This window comes from Exophiala mesophila, assembly GCF_000836275.1.
Source record: "Exophiala mesophila strain CBS 40295 unplaced genomic scaffold supercont1.4, whole genome shotgun sequence".
Taxonomy (NCBI): Eukaryota; Fungi; Ascomycota; class Eurotiomycetes; order Chaetothyriales; family Herpotrichiellaceae; genus Exophiala; species Exophiala mesophila.
In genome coordinates, this window is record NW_015622507.1 from 915,091 (window position 1) to 932,760 (window position 17,670).

The following is a 17,670-nucleotide window of genomic DNA, read 5'->3' on the forward strand; positions in this document are numbered from 1 at the left end:
ACCCGCCATCACCACCGTCCACTCTTCCCTCTCGTCCAAGTCCAAAGTCCGATCTATCCCAACAGTAACAGTCGATTTTCTTGCACAATGTCATCCCGCTTGGGCATGCGCTTTGCGCATCAAGCCTCTCGACAGTCCACCACTGGTTTCACGACAAACATCCGCAGCTCAATCTTTCGAAGATTCCAAGGCACTGCAGCCCCCGCCGCCGAAACTGTCGCTCCTCCCCCTCAGAGTGCCTTCCAGCGTTTATGGACCAGCGAAGTCGGAATCAAGACCGTTCATTTTTGGTACGCTTGAATCATGTCATAAAGTCACCAGGGGGCTATGGCCAATGGCTGAGACTGAAGAATACAACGCTGACATTTTCCGATCTTGTGCAGGGCTCCCGTCATGAAATGGGGCGTCGTTCTTTCCGGCGCCGCCGACTTCCTTCGACCTGCCGATAAACTCTCCTTGACTCAGAACCTTGCCCTTATGGGCACTGGATCCATTTGGACCAGATGGTGTCTCATCATCAAGCCTCGGAACGTGCTGTAAGTGTTGAATGGTTGTCTTATGTCATCCTCCAGCCTCTGTATGACTGACAAATCATCTTGAACCGTGTAGTCTCGCTGCTGTCAACTTCTGTCTCTGCATCGTCGGTACCGTCCAAGTGGGCAGAATCCTCCTATATCAACAATCCATCAAAGGCACCGAAGGCGCCGTCAAGAGCATGGGAGAGGATCTCAAGGAATCCGCCAAGAGTGTTGAAAAGAAGATTGAACAAAAGTTGTAAATTGGACAACAGCGCTGTGGATGTTTGAGGTGCAAATTACACGCCTTGCTCGTGTCATCTTGACGGTGGGCGGTATTCCTATGTTGGGGCCTTTTGCAAATTGGTTGACGGCGTGGCTGGAGAACATCCAGGCTGTTCTCGCCTGCCCATTCAATTGGACTTATTCCTCAGGATAGACTTCAACGGGTCAAGTCCCCCAGTGGGGAGAAAATCTCTTTCGGAACACTTTTCTCGGAATCTAGCATATGGCAAATGATCAAGCAGAGTTGACTAGCCCAGAAGACCCCGACTCGTTTCGTTGTGATTGATAGTACATGCATGCCATGCTTCTATGCCACAACCTGTGTTGAGAAGTGTTAGACCGTCGAAGAGCCAGCCTGACGACTACTATCGCACATGGCTCGTAACTGAAGCAGTGCACGTGCAGAGACTCGAGACTTAATACTTGATACTCGAGCTGAAGTGTGGCAACTTTGCATTTGCACAATCCCAAAGGGTGTCAATCAATTCACATCTAACGAAAAGATCTCCAATCACTCGTCATCATCATTATCATCGTCATTAGTATTATAATTAAGGTATTGATACAGGTGTGTTGTCACCACGGCCCCCTTGACCACCACCATCACCACCACTACTTCTTCTCTGGTTCTCCTTTCTTAGCCTTATTCTTATTATCGCCTGTATCCTTGTAATCGCCACCTTCGGCTTCATATCGACGGGCCAATTCACCTGCTTTCCACGCAGACCATGATCCTTTGCCACCGCCTGTAATAGAAAGGGGGAAAACCCCCCAAATGTCAGTAAATAAGTAATGGTTTAGACGAGGGTATGGATATGGGTGCAGAGATGGTAATCATGGTAAAGTACCTAGGACGTGATTGACTTGTGGGAGGAGTATCTGGGGTTTGGTAGGGCAGGATGATAATGATGATGATGATTTGATGATCAGGCTCACCTTTCTCCATGTTTTTGACTTCTTCCTTGATCTTCTCGCGAAGTTCTGGATTGGTGGGTTCACCTTTAGAGCTCGGCATTGTCAATGGATGGATAGATTCTTTAGGTTGATGTTGTTACAATAAATAGTCGATGCTGGTGAAATCTCGAGGAGAAAGGAATACAGGTGTGTTGAGTTTGGTTCTAGGACTAAGCCGGGGGAATGATGATATCCGATCGTATTTGACTTTTAATATAAAAGTCGGACTGTCGGACAGGAGAGAGAGAGAGAGAGGGCGTCGACTCTTTGTAATTGGTAAGATTATGCTCTTTTACTCCAAGGCCACCACTACCGGCTAGAGGAGGAAGATGAATTGGTCGTCGTCGTAGTGAGGAAAAAGTCAAACGGAGGGAACTTGGAGGATCGGGATAGGTTCAAAGTATCGCTATCACCACTTGATCGCGGACTAGACGTTCTTGAACTTTCAGATGATGTAGACGAGTTTGACGTCGAGTGAGAAGTCGAACTTGATCCCTGTCTGTGTTTCTTGGTGGGCGGAGAGTCGAGTCGGGGACGTGATGATGATGAAGAAGACTCCGAGTCTCGTCGAAGAATGTCTTTCAGAGATGCCTGCGCCGTGGAGTAATTGCCACAGTTGGGTGTGTCGCGGAACGTTGGAAAGCGGAACATCTTGCCTTCTCCGTTAGACATGTCGTGGGATTATATGGGAAGTATCCTGTACAGGACGATGACGATTTTCCGATCGGGGAGGGGGGGGGTTTGGTTTTTGCGGAGAGATAGGGGGAGGCGTAACGTGGTAAAAGTCGGGTGGGGACGAATGAGGGTTCTTGGGAGGTGGAAATGATGATGTGATGATACAATAGTGGTTTGGGTGGTAGGATGATGATCAATGGTACGGTTTGAAGGTATGAATGTGGAAGAGCAAGTCGAGACTGGCGTCACAATAGACTGGCGATCCTGTGGCTACAGACTTTGGTTTGTAGAATCTGGGGAGAAAGTAATGGAAGTTGTCGTGGATATGAGCATCAAAGTTGACTGGATTGGGAAGTGTAGACGTCACCGAGGCTGTCTGACAATAGTGACGAATTTGAGATTGCAATATCAGATAGCTGAGTGTAACAAAAGTGGAGAGTGTTAATGTTTGCAGTGATTCACGCCTGGCCTGATGCTCAATGAACTGCTCTGACTCTCGATCAAGGACCTGATGTTTGTGAGGTGAAACTTGACAAGGTAAGAATTCTGGAGAGAAGAGTCGGACACAGGCAGAGCCTCCTACATGTACGTGTTGAGCGGCATTAAGATCCGAGAGTCATAACCGAGCAAATATGAAATGCGAGCACGCAGGGAAAAGAAAGAGGGGGGGGCGATGAAGAAGGAGGAGGGGCGATTGCTCTGATGCGGTGGCCAAAGCGAAGTCGAGATCTTGAACGATAGCTGGGTAGTTATCACGATCTTCAATCTGTGGTAAAGAGAAAGCCAATCCCATCAGATGGCGCAAAGTCTTGGTCTGGATCGATCGACTTCTCTGGAGCGAGGATGACGCAGTTGTGTGGCCATAAAGGGCGGCCCCAGCCGTCTCTCATGGCTTGTGCGTTGCCACGCCTTGCTTTTCAATGGGAAAGCCGTGGGAGCCCGGATAAGATTGTTACTGACCAAGATATTTTGATGGGTGACATGACCTCGAGTCACGCGTAGCAGATGTACGAGACGAGATGAGGCGCAGAGAAGCGCGGGCTGCATCATTATTCGGATTATGGTGGCGATTGTATCATTGTACCGACCAAAAAGAAAGCTGGTGCGTCACACTAGAAGTGTCGGGATGGCTTCTGTGCAGGACGGATTTGATGGAGTTGGGTTCCGTCGAGTCGGCTAGTTAGCGAGACATGTACGATGTACCAATGATGTCTGGGGAGATGGGGTCACTTGACGCATTTGGCACGTTGGGGTTATGGGGGTGACAATGACGGTGACAAGGGGAGGGGAGGTGGAAGCGTGGGAGGGAAAATGGGGAGATGTTCTCCATATCCCTAGGTACCTACATATGGGTGGTGGTGAGTGTACATGTAACTAGTCGTGCCTTTGGCGATTCGTGTGGCTGGTAATTCAGGCAATTGGAGAAGATTCTTGGATCTCTAAAACTCTGAAATATCCATCACTGTGGTAGGATCGATCGATGTGATTTGTGCATGTACAAAGCAGGCGGTCTTGAGAGGCAAGAGAGATTCTCGTATGTGTGTACCTCGACTTCCTCCTGGGACAAATTTGTGGTCGGTGGGATCGCACCTTCGACATCCAAGACACTCATGAGCTTCATGTGGCAAGAACACTTCTCACCGAGATTCTTCTTCTTTACTTAGATGCAAGACGCACGAAAGATGAGCTGTCGCCCGCATTTTGTGGCACTTGTACGCACCAATGTTGAATGTCCAGGTAGCAGTGCCTGCAACTGTCCTACTTACTGTGACTATAACTATACACACAATGTGCCACCTAACTAGGTCATGCTGGCCCAAATTGATCGTCTTAGACATAAGTCATACAGTCCCCGACCCTTAGCCAGCTAATCATAATCAAGGCATCATTCACTAACGCAGTTTTACACTGCTACATTGGGTTCAACATCATCTAAACATTTACAACTCCCTAGAGAACCAAGTCGCACGCCATCATGTATCTTGACCCACGTCTGTTGCATACTTGCGTGACTCCATAGATCCATGATCCATTATACATTATGCATCGGCAGCTCACCTTGAAAATTAAAAACGCACCATGCCGAGCCCCGACAATCTCAAGGTATATCGCTCACTCCCCGTGCCACGTGTGATCACAGCCCTGAACAAATGCATGAAAATTCGCAACAACCCAAACACAACACGCTGCGTCTCCTGCATCACATCACTGTACATTCCCCTTCGCTCTGCCGGTTGACCTGAGATCTCGACACTCGGCTCTTGGTGTGTCGTTGTCCACCCCGCTTCAACTCCTCCAACCGTTCTCGAGCCTTTGGCATGTTTTGTGCTAAACACCCATGTCAGTAATCTACCCAGCACCAATCATCAAGCATCCACACTTACCAGCTGCTCGGTAGTACCATCGTTTTGCTTCTTCAAGATCCACATCAGTCCCAATCCCCACCTCGAAGAAATACCCCATCGCGTACTCTGCCTTGGCTAGGCCAGAGCTCGCCGCCTTTCTCGCCCACAGGAACGCCTCATTGTCACTTTGGGACAGCAATGGCTCCGATCCGGTCAGATACCAACCGCTAAGTGCGAGCTCTGATTGATGCTCCCCCTGCGCTGCCGCTCGAGTATACCAAGCGATGCTTTGCCGAGGATCAATCGGGAGCCCAAGCAGACCGTACTCATACGCCGACCCCAACCGAAACTGTGAGTACTTGTAACCCAGCTCTGCTGCTTGTGTAAACAGCTGCAGGGCGTACCTCTCGTCTTTGATGATGTGATCACCCGGAGCTGCCGATTCGTACAAGAGCCCGAGTTCGTGAACTGCATGAGGGTTGTCCTTGTCTGCTCGTTCAGCCGCTCTTTTGAGCCACGACACAGCCTCGCGTGAGTTCTTGGCTTGGCCCAGCAGTCCTTTGAGAAGAATGATTCCCATCTTGTACATGGCCGGCGTGTCTCCTAGGGTGGCCGCTCGCTTGTACCATTGTATCGCCTTGAGCGGATCTCGCCGTGTGCCGCCCCCTTCGTCTGGCCCAAGTTCACAGCACACCGCTACCCGGTAAGCACTTGGGGCATGGTTCAATTTGGCCGCCGATTGATACAGATGAAATGCCTCCTTCGGGTCGACCGCCAGGCCCAGCAGCCCCTGCCCATGACAGTCCGCGAGATAAAACATGGCTTCGGGATAATTCGCCGACACCAGTCTCTTCACCACCTTGTGAGCTTCAAACACATAATTTTCCCGATTCTTCTGTGTTTGTTTGGGATCCGCCGTACCACCCTCGTCCGCAAGCACTCGTGCTGCTTCAACCAGCTTCTTGGCTAGTTTCAATCCGAGTGCATGATCACCGGGAGTTCGACTATACTGATTGCGTAGACTGCTGAGCTCCTGCTGCGTGATTGCCGGTTCTTTGTGGGCATCGGTCCCGTTAACCCCAGTGACCGACACTTGTCGAGGTGCATTCCCGGGTCCTGGTGTTGGTTGCTGCTGTCGTTGCTGCTGAGTATTGGCTGCGTAACCTACGTTGTAATTGTTGTTGTTCTGTCTCGCCGGTTCAGGGTGCGCAGGCAGCGAGTCTGGATTGACCGAAACAGGAGCTGGCGTAGGCGCAGGCGCAGGCGGCCCATAATTTCGGACGGGTACGGGATGAGCATTTCGGATGTAGGGTTGCTGTGGTGGGCCGGGTCGTCCCACATGGCCCACGTCGTAGTTCTCCTGCGACCTTGATTGCAGCGGCGGTCGCTGCTCGAATGGCTGCTGCTCATAGACTTTATTCGGTGCAGACTGGTTCCAATCTTGAGCGCCATAAGGATGGGGAAATCCCGCTCGATGATTGTCTCTACCATTTTGCTGAACTCTCTGCCCGTATGAATTGGCCATGTCGAGGCTTCTTTGCGCGCCTTGTGGACCCCCCTGCTGGCCCCGGGGATATTGCCCATCGCTGACCGAACGATAACCGTCCTGTCCAGTGAAGGGCATCGGTGGTGGTCGAGAGTGATCCGATTGAAAGGCAGGCCGGCTAGCAGCACGCGGAGGAAATTGTGAGGCATTCTGCTGGCGTCGACCATCTTCTTGTCCACCCAACGACCCTGCTCTCTGGTCGAGGTTGTTCTGCTCACCGTATTGATATCCACGGTACGGTTGTGATGGGCTGGCTGTGTCATTTCTACCTGGTGTCATCGCTCGGGTGTTCGTGTTCTGTGGCAGATCAAACGCAAAATCAGCCAAAGGTGAATGGACTGCATCGCCATATCCAGCTTGGTCCTGCCTGGTATCGAGTTGGATGGGGAAAGAACCAGGGACTTGGTATGTTTGTTTCTGATAAGGTTTGTCGAAAGAAGCTGGACTCGTTCCAAACAATTCGTCAGGCTGTTCGTGCGGTGCAGGAATTGCGTCAAAATTAGGCATATCCCGGCTGGCAGTATTGGCGGTGTTCATTGGCGCAGCGCTCGGAATAGCAGCCTGTTCATAGCCTTGGAACGTCGCGGCACGGGAAGGAGGATCGAAACGCTCCAGCGTTGCTGTCCGGGAGGGTGGATCGAAACGTTCTGGCGGTGCCGATCGACTTGGGTGTTGAAACCCCTCGACAGTTGCCGACCGTTGCGGACCACTACGGGCCTGAGAAATGTCGTCCGGCGGGTGATATGCTCTTGATTGAGGAATATGGTCGCGATCATACCCACTGTCTAGGTTGCGCTGTTCCCGCTGTTCCCGCTGTGGCCTCACGTGTCCTAGACTGGCACTTTGAGGATCTTGAGGGGCACGGGAGTTGTAACTGGCAACAGGTCCAGAAGGTCCCTGTCTAGCGCGGTCTTCACCAGAGCGCATTGGAGGCATTCGGGGGGCCATCTGAGGTGGAGGGCGTCTTGGGGAGCTTTGCTGCGGGGGGACCGCTGGTTTTCGTCGACTCATCTCAGGCGATTGTCGGCCAGGAGGTAGGTTATGGTATTGTGGCGCCAAAGGCATGAGTCCCAATTCTGGGGGGCGATCGTGCGAAGTACCTGGTCTTGGAGGAGGATCTCTGTTTTGCGGTGGAGCTCTCTGACCATGGGATGTCTGAGGCCGTACTTCTGGTCCTCCGCTGTACCGACGATCGTTGACGCTTAGATCGTCCATGGCCTTATCTAGACTCTGATGTCTCTCTTTGTCACGTTCGTCGTGCTTCTGCTTTTTGGGCGGGAAGGCTCCAAAGGGATTGTCCCATGCCAAATTCTTGGGAGAAGAAGGTTGTGGCAAGATACGGTCGCGGCCTTTGAAAGAGCTATTAATTGTCTACTCAAGCATGTGTTGGGATTGAAAATCCTTACCTCTTGACTTTTTGGGAGTCGTTGGTTCAGATCCGTCAAATCTTTCGGAGCGCTGGCCACGAGAGCGCCCGCTGCCATTAGACTGGCTTGATGGCTCCTGTGGTAGAGACGGTCGAGGATGGCCATTGGCTCTGAATCTCTCATCATACTGATAAGTCCGGTCATTGCCATTGGAATGCCCTTGCTGCGGTTGAGCTCTGTTGAATTCTTGCTTGTGGGAAGTAGCATTAGGAGCGTAGCTGTCCTGATAGCCATTCTTCAAATATGGATCATGATTCACCCATTGGTTGTCCTGCTCATATTGAAATTGTGCTGGCTCTTGCCCTTGTCGAGAATCAAATGCATCGTTGCGGCTCTGTGGGTAGTCAGCATAGCGCTGGTAGTCGTTCTTGCGGGTTTGCTGAAACGGAGGTTGCTCTTGTCTATGAGCACGGTCGTCCCTGCGCTCGTACTGATACTGGCGTTGGGCAGGCTCTGGGCCTTGTTGCCATTGTTGTCGATAATGGCCGTTCGACATGATCAGTTGTCGCAAGAGGAGGTCGCAGTCGTGAGTTGGTTACCAAAGCCCACACAAGGGTGGTGCTCGGTCCGCTGCGGTATGAACACGATAGCTAATGAGTGAGGAAAATAGAGGGATAGATGTTGCCGCGATCATCTGGATAGGCACAGCGCATGAGCCATGAAGCTGTTTCTTTGGGGGCCAACGGGTGGTGACAGAGGCTTGGATCGAAGGTGAGTGGGTGCGCTGCACAATGGAGGACGGATGATGAATCGACAACCGATCAACAGTCGACGATGACAACGGCGTCCGTTTGTCTACCTGTAGATGTGAATAAGATTAGAGTAAATAGGAAAGGCTGGCAAGTGTCTCTGTGCGTTGAGAGAATGGAGCCGAGTCTTTGAGACACGGAGTGATTAGGCTCTGAGAATTTGAGAGACAAGATCTGCTGGACTTTGACGCGCAACCAACCCCGTTGCTCTTGGAGGTTAGGAAGCCCAAGGGGCCACAGTGATGGAACGGCGTCTAGGGTGGAGTCGGTTAGCGGGGGTGCGGGTGAGCGAGTACATGACACCAGACACTGACACCACAGTGGGATTGGACTGGACTGGACTGACTGTCGGAAGAGTGGGCAGGGCCGAGGGACCAACATACCTTAAAGAACTCAAGAAGTTAGAATGGAAGTGTGAAGCCTTCTACTCTGTCTTGATCAGTTGACGATCTCTGGTGGACATCGGCCAGTTGATAGAACAGTGGCACATGGTAGGCAACTGGAGGTGTCAGTGGTTCCTAAACAGTCTTCGCCATTGGCCGTTCAAAAGCAGCAATATTTGTGCGTTGATTTGCATGACTTGAGTCACAAAGTAGGCACCTAACTGACTCTAGGCCATATATCAGTATCATATTACGAGGGGCCCTTTGTTTTTCTATCTACTCGAGTGATGTGTGACTGGCGGGCATGGAAGACAAAGAGTGGCATCAACATAATATGCAGTCAATTCTTCAAAACCATGGTGGCGTGGATCAAAGACCAATCCGGAGTTCAGGGACGTGCATCAACGTGGCATTATGCGTACTGCCTACTTCAGAGCAGGACCGACTTGTCTCAAGATGTCTTGCATTGCAGGACAAAGGATAGATCTCTTCCAATAACTCTTAACTACTGCGGAGAACAAAGGGCCCAGTGCCTGTTTAGGGAGCACAGCTGTCAGGCACAGGCTGTTGATTCGCTGCAACCAACCTCCCTGGCTTGACTTTGGGCACAGATCGCCGCTAACCAGCGCCCACGGCACTAGGAAAACACCCAATGCATGGCCTTGCATCCCTATTGCTTCAAAAATAAATGTCAGTTGTTCTGATTGGTCTCAGACGATAAATCTAGGCTATCATCTGATCGTGTACTCGGTACATACAGAGTAGACACGCTACAGAATTGTATCGTTTTACCAGAGCCTTGCAGGTTCATAGTCCTTGTGTTGGGATTGAGCCCGGTGAGCCCAACTTTAGGTAGGTGGCGAGCTAGGCCGAGGGGTCATAATGCTGCCTGTAGGCATCCCCATCACCCCTCGCCCAACTTACCCTTCACAGCAATAACGAAAGGCAAAACTGTGAAGCTGAATTAAAGACAAGAATAGTGAAGTAGGACTCCAGTGCCAAGACATCTACTTAGAGGAAGGAGGTAGGGCCCAACGTGCATCACACGTTGAACAAAAATATCGACCTCTCATTGCCACCACTACCAATCACCACCACCAATCACCACCACCACCCCACTCCACACCTCCGTTACCACTCTTCACACGAGTACTCTACTCGTATTCCATCATCATGGCGTCCCAGAATGCTGTGGGCCCACAGCCAAATGTTCAACGCATGGTACAATCCGTTCACACCTTTGCTGACAACTTCACCGAGGAATTGGCAAGACTACAAAATGTACCTGCAATGGCTGAAGGCAACGCAATTCAGGATGACATCACTCGGACTCTCACTAGCCTAGATCAGATCCGCGCTCAGATCCGAACTGGACTGAATCAGATGGGCAATCGAATGGATACGTCTGTTGCTCAAATGACTCAGATGAACGCTCGAATGGATATGTTTGCTGCTGCAATCACTCAGATGAACACTCGAATGGATATGTTTGCCGTTGCAATCACTCAGATGAACGCTGCAACCACTCAGATGAACGGTGCAATCAATCAGATGACCAGTGCAATCACTCAGGTGGACGCTGCAATCACTCGGATGAACATTGACATGACCGCGAGCAACAATCGAATGAATCGAGGATTGAATGAGTTCACCCTTCGCGTCAAAGCAATGTAAGTGCTTGTTTCAATCCATCATAATCAATACTGACTTAACAGTGATCGAAACACCATGGCACGAGTTCAGAATTCCCTGCTCGCAAATCCTACAGATCAACTCGAGTTGCTGGTGGATCCCTCAACCAATGGCCCAATTAGAGGACATCCCAAAACCCCAGGAGATATTACAACAATGAAACAAGCAACACTTACTGACGTCTTGTTGAAGTTCAACTTGTGTCACCTTGGAGATCGACTGGCAAAGGAGAATCGCTTGAGACTGTACATTGGTCTTCCACCAGTTACTCATCCATAAACGAGGTTCTCAGTGGAAGCCAAGTTAGCACAAACTGTACTATTAGAAGCAGGTCAATAACAGCCTGAACCAAAATAATATTCAGGCTAAGTAGGCCACATTGGATATTTGCTTACAACAGCTCTTCGCAAGCTTTTCTCTTTGAGGGCTACGAATATTTAGGTAGTCGTCTCCATCACACCCTCCATATTGCACTTCTCTTGAAGGGCACTCTCTCCAGGTGCCCTCTATTCAGCATGTCTCACTTGGGCACTTTGTTCAGGGTGCTCTCCAATTCTAGAGGCACTTCTAGGGTAGTCCTTATGTAGGCACCTACCTAAGGTAGGTAGGCAAGCAATGATTAGGACATCGTGTGATTTCTTGATTTGCCCAAGGGTTACCGTGCATGCGTCTATCATGTGACGCGCACCAAAGCCTCCTTGCTTGCGTCTCTTGATTTCTAGCCCCTCAATTGATTCATATCCATTACCCAGAGACTGCGTATCAAAGAGTAATTCATAAACTCCATGTTTCCTATGCCCAAGTCTCTAAATGATCACACTGGTGGCTGGTTTATCACTCTCGGCTCGTCGACATTCCGTGTCGGAAGGGGGCAGTTTCCTTCTCTTTTCTCCACTATCGTTTCTACAATTACCTTACCTTTGTACTACTGGGAAGTCGAGTTACAATAACAGTAACGAAACTTTGTTGTCTGCAAAGTATCTGCAACACCTCGATCCATATACTCCTGTCACGCAACACATGAACTTCTGAACCCTCATTTTGATCACATAAAGTCAAACAGATCATAACAACCAGCCTTCGAACAGTTCTGACTCTTCTCCCGCCTTAATGTTCCCTTTATCCATCATCCGTTCCATCCTGCCACTTGATTTCTTTGAGCACTTGGGCTGACCCAATCTTTTGAGTGCCTTAATCTCTAGCTGGCACAAGGGCAATTTCAATCTCCCCGAAAGCCTGTCCCTGATATACTGCAAGCATGCTCTTGGTGACTAAGGCAAGTACATGGAGCAGACCTTGGGCACCGGCCACCTTTGTGTTGTGTTTAGGATCGAGAAGCCGAGAGAAAGTGATGCTGTCTTCCAGCGATTTTGTCCCGGGTTGTAGTATCGTATCTTCTTCTCCTTCGACTTCCTCATCTGGCCCCACACCTTCGCCCTGAAGACCCGTGTGGTCGAGTTGCTCCTGAATCCTTGTCGTCACAAATTCGAAAAACCTCAATGCTTCATCGGTCTCCAGAGCTGCCGCGACCCATTGGCCCTGACTGGTTGTTTGAGTATCAGCGGCTGTGGACGGCCCAAACAATTCAAAGCCGGCATCGTGGTCCCAGCCAAGCTGCCTGTCGAGATCTGCATAATCGTCCTCATTGCTGGCTAGCCTTGACAAGTCCTGTGAACCTAAACTTGGAAGTCGAGAAAGTCCTCCTTTGCCGTGCAAGGGGCTTGCAGAGGTCAAGCGGCGGATGATTCGCCCCAAGGAACGGGGAGGCTGCAACTCCCGACTTCCTATTAAACCACCGGCGGATGAACTTAATCCTAGCAGACCACTTCCATGAGGTTGGGCAGAGTTTTGAAGAGATGACGGCAGACTGTTCCAGGGCATGTTACTGTAACGATCCTGCAAGGCCGGTGGCGCATGGCGGCCGACTTCTCCTTCGATGTTCACATCCTCCTCTTGTATAACGATGCCTCCGTCGTCCAAGATCTCCATACCCTCCTGATCCACCCTATGGGCAATCGGTGATGTCGAGTTTCTTGCCCTCACACGTCTCCCTTCGTCTTTGGCCTGCTCCTCATCAAACGCAGCACGATTCGTCCGTTTGACGGGTGTATCACAGTTGACCAACATGTCCCACAACGCTTGGCCGCTGAAGATGGCAAATGGATGCTCGACACAGTCGTTGGCAAAGGTGGAAGCAACACGTCCGAAACCTTGATCCAACATCCATCCTGCGGCATACCTCTTCGCGTCTGCTCGAGAGTTCTGTTGCCTGGCCCGTACAGCTGCTGCCATATTTGACAGATAGTTCCGATTCCACTCGTTGATGTCTGTATTTGGAAGCTCAGTATACTGATCACTTTGCAACGCCTTGACGACGCGTACACGACGCTGCGGCATCTCCACGGACTCTGAGGAGGTTTCTGGTAAGCAGGAGGAAAAGGCTGAATGCCCTGTCATTTCAGGTTGGCTTGAATCTGCAGTGATGTGTTGGTGACTAGCTAGAGTCTCGGCAGGCTGCGAGCTCGGCTGTTCCGCAACATCAACCATCATCTGAGTCTCCTCGTTCAGAAGAAAGCCAACTTGGAGTTGCTCATCGGATACTATATCACGATGGATGTCGGGTTGCGAAGTTGGTGCGTTTTCTCCTAGGCTCATAAAGGGATCATCACCAGCATCGACAGGATGAATGTTTCCAGCCTCATCAACATCAAACGGGTATCCGTCGTCAATGACCGGGCTATCGTCCATCAACGAGCTATATCCCATTGTCGCCCCGGCCTCTACGTTGGATATGCTGCTGAGATCAATGTAGAGACCAGGGCCCTGGGGGATAGCCTGCGGTGTGTTATATAAAGGGAGTGCGAGACCTGTATCCTCTTCTTGGCCTGAATGCAGACTTGATTGGCTGGACGCAGGGGTGTGCGACGAAACATAACTGTTCGAATTGGATTCGTCGGAGGATGTATTGAAGGCTGACAGATCAAAGGTGAGATCCAGATCTGGAATGAATGTGGGATTAATCTCCAGATTGAGCTGTTCAGCTCTGCGGCAAGTCAATCGGTTAGAGTAAGTTCCTATGGTTCTCACATTTATCGCACCTTGCACTGCTGATCTCTTGGTCTAGGTTGAGACTCTTTGCCAACAAGATTGGTCTTCGCATGCTATCTCTCAAGTTGATAGCATCTGCTAGCATATACCCACATTGCTGAGAATATACTCGAGACAATCCATATCTAGAGACGACGTCAGTTGGAAGGTGGGAAAAGCGCTCGGCTTGGTTGCTTTGAGGAAATGGTGTTCTCACAGCAAACTGCCTTGCAGCCTCAGCGCCAACGGTGCTTCTGGCTCAGTGATGGTCTCGCAAGCCTTTGGCAAGTCCACTTCGAGAATGGCGCGGCGAGTGATTTTCCTGAGGCGAGACTTGCAGCCTAGTGTTGCCACAAGCCTATGCACGTTGAATTATGATCAGTCTTTTTTTTTCTTTCGAAAAAGCAGGTGAGAGGGATACAAGATGAACCGTGTCGGAAACGAAGAATGCATGAAGGATGAACGAACCAGATTGTTGCGACGCCATGTCTGCGGTTCGTCAGGACTAGAGGAACCAAGTTCGTTAGCACGAATGTTGGGTCATCGAGGTGCAAGCATTGATGGTGAATGCTTGCCTTCGTGGTCGTAGAACATTGCGATTCGAGACCTTGAGAAGATGGCTAATCTCGACAGAACATCCAGAGGAAGACCAGATGGGCAGAGTAGAACAAAGAATGCGAGGAGAAAGGGCATCAATATGGTGGAGGTGGGTGCGGTACAATGGCCAGACTGATCTCAAGGGAACACCGGGCACCCTCCACTCACATCTCTTGAACATCATGTGTCTGCTCAGAGAGACTGCCAATGATCCCCCCTCCACCAATTCATAACATAAAACACCTAGTTCCTTTTGAAATTCATCTCATTAATGGTCTCAGTAGTGGCAGTACAATCTCCAAGTTGTCAGATCAAGTCTTCCCCGAAGTTGCCTCCCTTGGACAACATCGTGTGTATATAAGCTCTCCAATCAGGATTCCTGTCGATGTCTATGTATGCCTCCAACGATTGATTGTCTTGTCCATGATCTCTGAATGCGTGGAAATTACTTACAGCCATCGCGTCCATCTTTCCTCCAACTGGTACTCAGCATGACTTGAAAGCCCAACTCCTTTTGAAACACAGCTTGCTGAATTGCCTTCCCAACGTGTGTAAAACTTTTTTGATCTGCAGCTCTCCTTGGAGAGCATGTGTCTAGTAAACGATTTTTACTCTGATGGAATACCCTCATATTCTCCGTAGCCAAGTGCAAGGTTCATGTTCTCTGTAGCAGGGGAAATTAGTACAACGTCACTTGGACTGATTGGTTGTATATGGAGGTACTTACGGAGACACTGAGTGGCGGCACCTTTCAATAAATTGTCGATCGTCGCACAGATGACGACTCTCTTGCCGCTAGAGTGAACGGCGAATCCGCCGACTTCCACTCCGTGGCGGTGGGCGATGTTCTTGACCAGCGGAGCTTCGCCAATGACCTTCAGAAGCTTTTCACCCGCATATCGATCTTGGTAGAGATTCCGGATATCACGAGAGTTCATTTCTTCCTTAAGAGGAATGTTGATGGTGTGGGCAATTCCCTGGAACCACACAGCAACGTGAGGGATGAAAGCAACTGGTGTGCCGAGCTGTGTGGAGATCTCTCGTTCGTGGATGTGGTCGGTCAAACTGTACGGGATGAGGTTGTCGGTCAAGTTTTGCACGTCGTTCTTGGGGCTGGGCTTGGTTCCTGCCCCAGAGTAGCCTGACACACCGAAAACGGTAGGCTGTCCGCCGAGATAGGGAACTAGAGGTGCGATACCAATCTGTGCAGCCGTTGCATAACATCCAGGGTTGGAGATTCTGGTAGCTCTTGCGATTTGGGAACGATCGACGAGTTCGGGAAGGCCATATGTCCAAGCAGGATCGAATCTGTAGTCGGCGCTAAGATCAACGATGACACTGTTCTTGCCAACTTGATCAATTGCATCAACGAAAGGCTTGCAGACACCATTGGGTAGTGCCATGACCCAGCAGTCAACATCGCCATTCTCCTCCATGTTTCGTACATCTTCGACGCTCAGGTTTTCGTAGATGATTTCACGCTTGTCGTACCCTGCTAGTTTCTGGCCAGCAAGTTCCCGAGAAGAGACATGGCGCAGGTCCATACTGGGATGACGATTGATAAGATCCACAAGCGCTTTACCGGTGTAGCCTCGAGCACCGATCAAAGCAATCCTGGAAGGCTTGCTGTTTGAGCTATTCTTCGAGCCGAGAGGAGGGTTGGGATTTGTTGTGCTTGCATAGGTGCGGATTGAGATGGCAGGCTTTACGACATGCAATGCCTGTCTGACTGTCCTCAGAGGGTTGGCATTGGTTGAATAGGATCGCTTTTGTGTCAAGCCGGCGGATTTAGCTGCTGCACTCGCCAAGTTGGACGCGGCTCTTGCTGCGCGCTGCAATTTGGATTCCAAATTGAAGTCGCCAAACATTTGTCGGCCGTGTTTGGTGAACTCGACCATCAAGTCCTTGACCTCGTCACTTGATTCAAGTCCATACCAAAAGAGGACTTCACCATCCTTGGAAAGACTTCCATCAGCTTTGTCGAAGAACCAGGTCAAATTCTCATCATCCTCTTTGACCGTCCACATCAGTTTGGGGAAGTCTTTCTTGATTGCAGCGAAAATATTGTCCGCCACATTGGTGAGCCAGCCATTCTTGGTAATTGTCAGGGTAGCCAGGTGAGCCAGGGAAGTGTCGCCTGATGGTGGGAGAACCAGACCAAAGGCGTCCATAGGCTCGTCAAAGTACGCATGGAAGTCTCGAGACTGCAATGTCTTGACATAACGGTCAACAACGGCTTTCGCGTCTAGGCCTTCTCGATCACGAATCAAGACCTCCTTTAGTCGCTCGAGATCGTTGAATTCGTCAATGGAAGTTTTGACATGGACTTTGTTTCCACGTCGAATCAGGGTGCCCGCGCCTGAATCAGTGAATAACTCTCTTTGCAGGTCTGCTGGGTGGATGATGGCGACGCTGGATGTTCGTGGCAGATCGGTCAAAAGTTCCTTCATTTCCTTGATCTTGAGTCTGGTACCGTGACGAACCCACCATTGTGACATGAGGTGATCGTACTCTTCGTCAAGATTGATGGCTGAGATCTTTTCTTTGGTGTCTCCGTTGAAGAGTCCACCTTTCTCAGAGAGGTAGACAATTTTGAGAGGCTCCAAAGCACGGGCGAGCTCACCAGCCGCCACATCAGCATTGACGTTCAAGACCTGGCCTTCGGGAGATTCGGCCATTGAGGTGAGGATGGGCAAGCATCCTGCTTTGATGGCAGCCTCAATAGGGCGCTTGTCTACCCGGTTGATCTTTCCGACCAAGTTGTATTTCTCCTTATCGAGGAAATCGGCTCCAAAGACTCCGGAAGTGATAGGTCGAGCTCTGATACCGAGACGTTCAAGCTCGTCTACCAATCGCATGTTTTCCTCCAAGAACAAAGCTCTGGCAATGCCCAAAGTCTTGGGGTCAGTGACCCTAATACCGTCCTCGAACTGAGGCTCAACGCCCGAGTCCTCCAGGATCTTATTGAGCTGGGGTCCTGCGCCGTGAACAACGACAGGATATAGACCGACATGGTTGAGGAAAGCTAGAGCTGATGACAAGGTCTGAAGATGTTCTGTCAAGATGGCCCCACCGACCTTGATAACGGCAAACTGCTGGGAGGAGACGGAGCTAAAGTGAGATAGATATTGTTGGACCTCTCTCTTGGATCCGATGTTGCTCAAAAGCTGTACGACAGTCGATCTTGTGGACGGCTGCTCGGATGGGGAAGAATATGGCCGTCGTGAAGAGGCACGATGTGCGGCCAGAGGGATGTAGGAGGATTTAGTCAGGCGAGATGCTTGGGACAATCGAGGACGAGTAGAAGAGGTAGCTGCGCGAGATACTGCTCGAGCAGCGGCTGCTCCCAAAGACGACATGATGCTGCTATATCATGCGGCAGCTGGCGGTGGAAAAGGAAGAGAAGAGAGTCGGT

The 17,670-nt window shown here is 50.5% G+C and overlaps 5 protein-coding genes across 5 annotated transcripts; 1 reads left to right on the forward strand and 4 right to left on the reverse strand.

The window, feature by feature from the left end:
- Positions 1-1,412: 1,412 nt before the first annotated feature.
- Positions 1,413-1,815, reverse strand: PV10_05557 (uncharacterized protein; the record flags this gene model as incomplete). The annotated part of the gene is made up of 2 exons (XM_016370240.1): positions 1,413-1,546; positions 1,737-1,815. 2 exons carry the CDS (start codon positions 1,813-1,815, stop codon positions 1,413-1,415), a joined length of 213 nt encoding a protein of 70 aa, XP_016222533.1.
- A 248-nt stretch (positions 1,816-2,063) lies between these two features.
- PV10_05558 (uncharacterized protein) lies at positions 2,064-2,426 on the reverse strand (the record flags this gene model as incomplete). Its single annotated transcript, XM_016370241.1, has 1 exon — positions 2,064-2,426. The coding sequence occupies one exon, from the start codon at positions 2,424-2,426 to the stop codon at positions 2,064-2,066; it is 363 nt and encodes a 120-aa protein (XP_016222534.1).
- A 1,760-nt stretch (positions 2,427-4,186) lies between these two features.
- PV10_05559 (uncharacterized protein) lies at positions 4,187-8,636 on the reverse strand. The gene is made up of 3 exons (XM_016370242.1): positions 7,727-8,636; positions 4,814-7,669; positions 4,187-4,757 (listed from the first exon to the last, which is right to left on the reverse strand). The coding sequence occupies exons 1-3, from the start codon at positions 8,241-8,243 to the stop codon at positions 4,630-4,632; spliced, it is 3,501 nt and encodes a 1,166-aa protein (XP_016222535.1). The 5' UTR covers positions 8,244-8,636; the 3' UTR covers positions 4,187-4,629.
- A 1,416-nt stretch (positions 8,637-10,052) lies between these two features.
- Positions 10,053-10,890, forward strand: PV10_05560 (uncharacterized protein; the record flags this gene model as incomplete). Its single annotated transcript, XM_016370243.1, has 2 exons — positions 10,053-10,549; positions 10,595-10,890. The coding sequence occupies 2 exons, from the start codon at positions 10,053-10,055 to the stop codon at positions 10,848-10,850; spliced, it is 753 nt and encodes a 250-aa protein (XP_016222536.1). The 3' UTR covers positions 10,851-10,890.
- Positions 10,891-11,762: 872 nt separating this feature from the next.
- On the reverse strand, positions 11,763-17,614 carry PV10_05561 (N-acetyl-gamma-glutamyl-phosphate reductase; the record flags this gene model as incomplete). Its single annotated transcript, XM_016370244.1, has 6 exons — positions 11,763-13,614; positions 13,670-13,804; positions 13,876-14,016; positions 14,127-14,228; positions 14,868-14,919; positions 14,983-17,614. 6 exons carry the CDS (start codon positions 17,612-17,614, stop codon positions 11,763-11,765), a joined length of 4,914 nt encoding a protein of 1,637 aa, XP_016222537.1.
- Between the last annotated feature and the right edge of the window lie 56 nt (positions 17,615-17,670).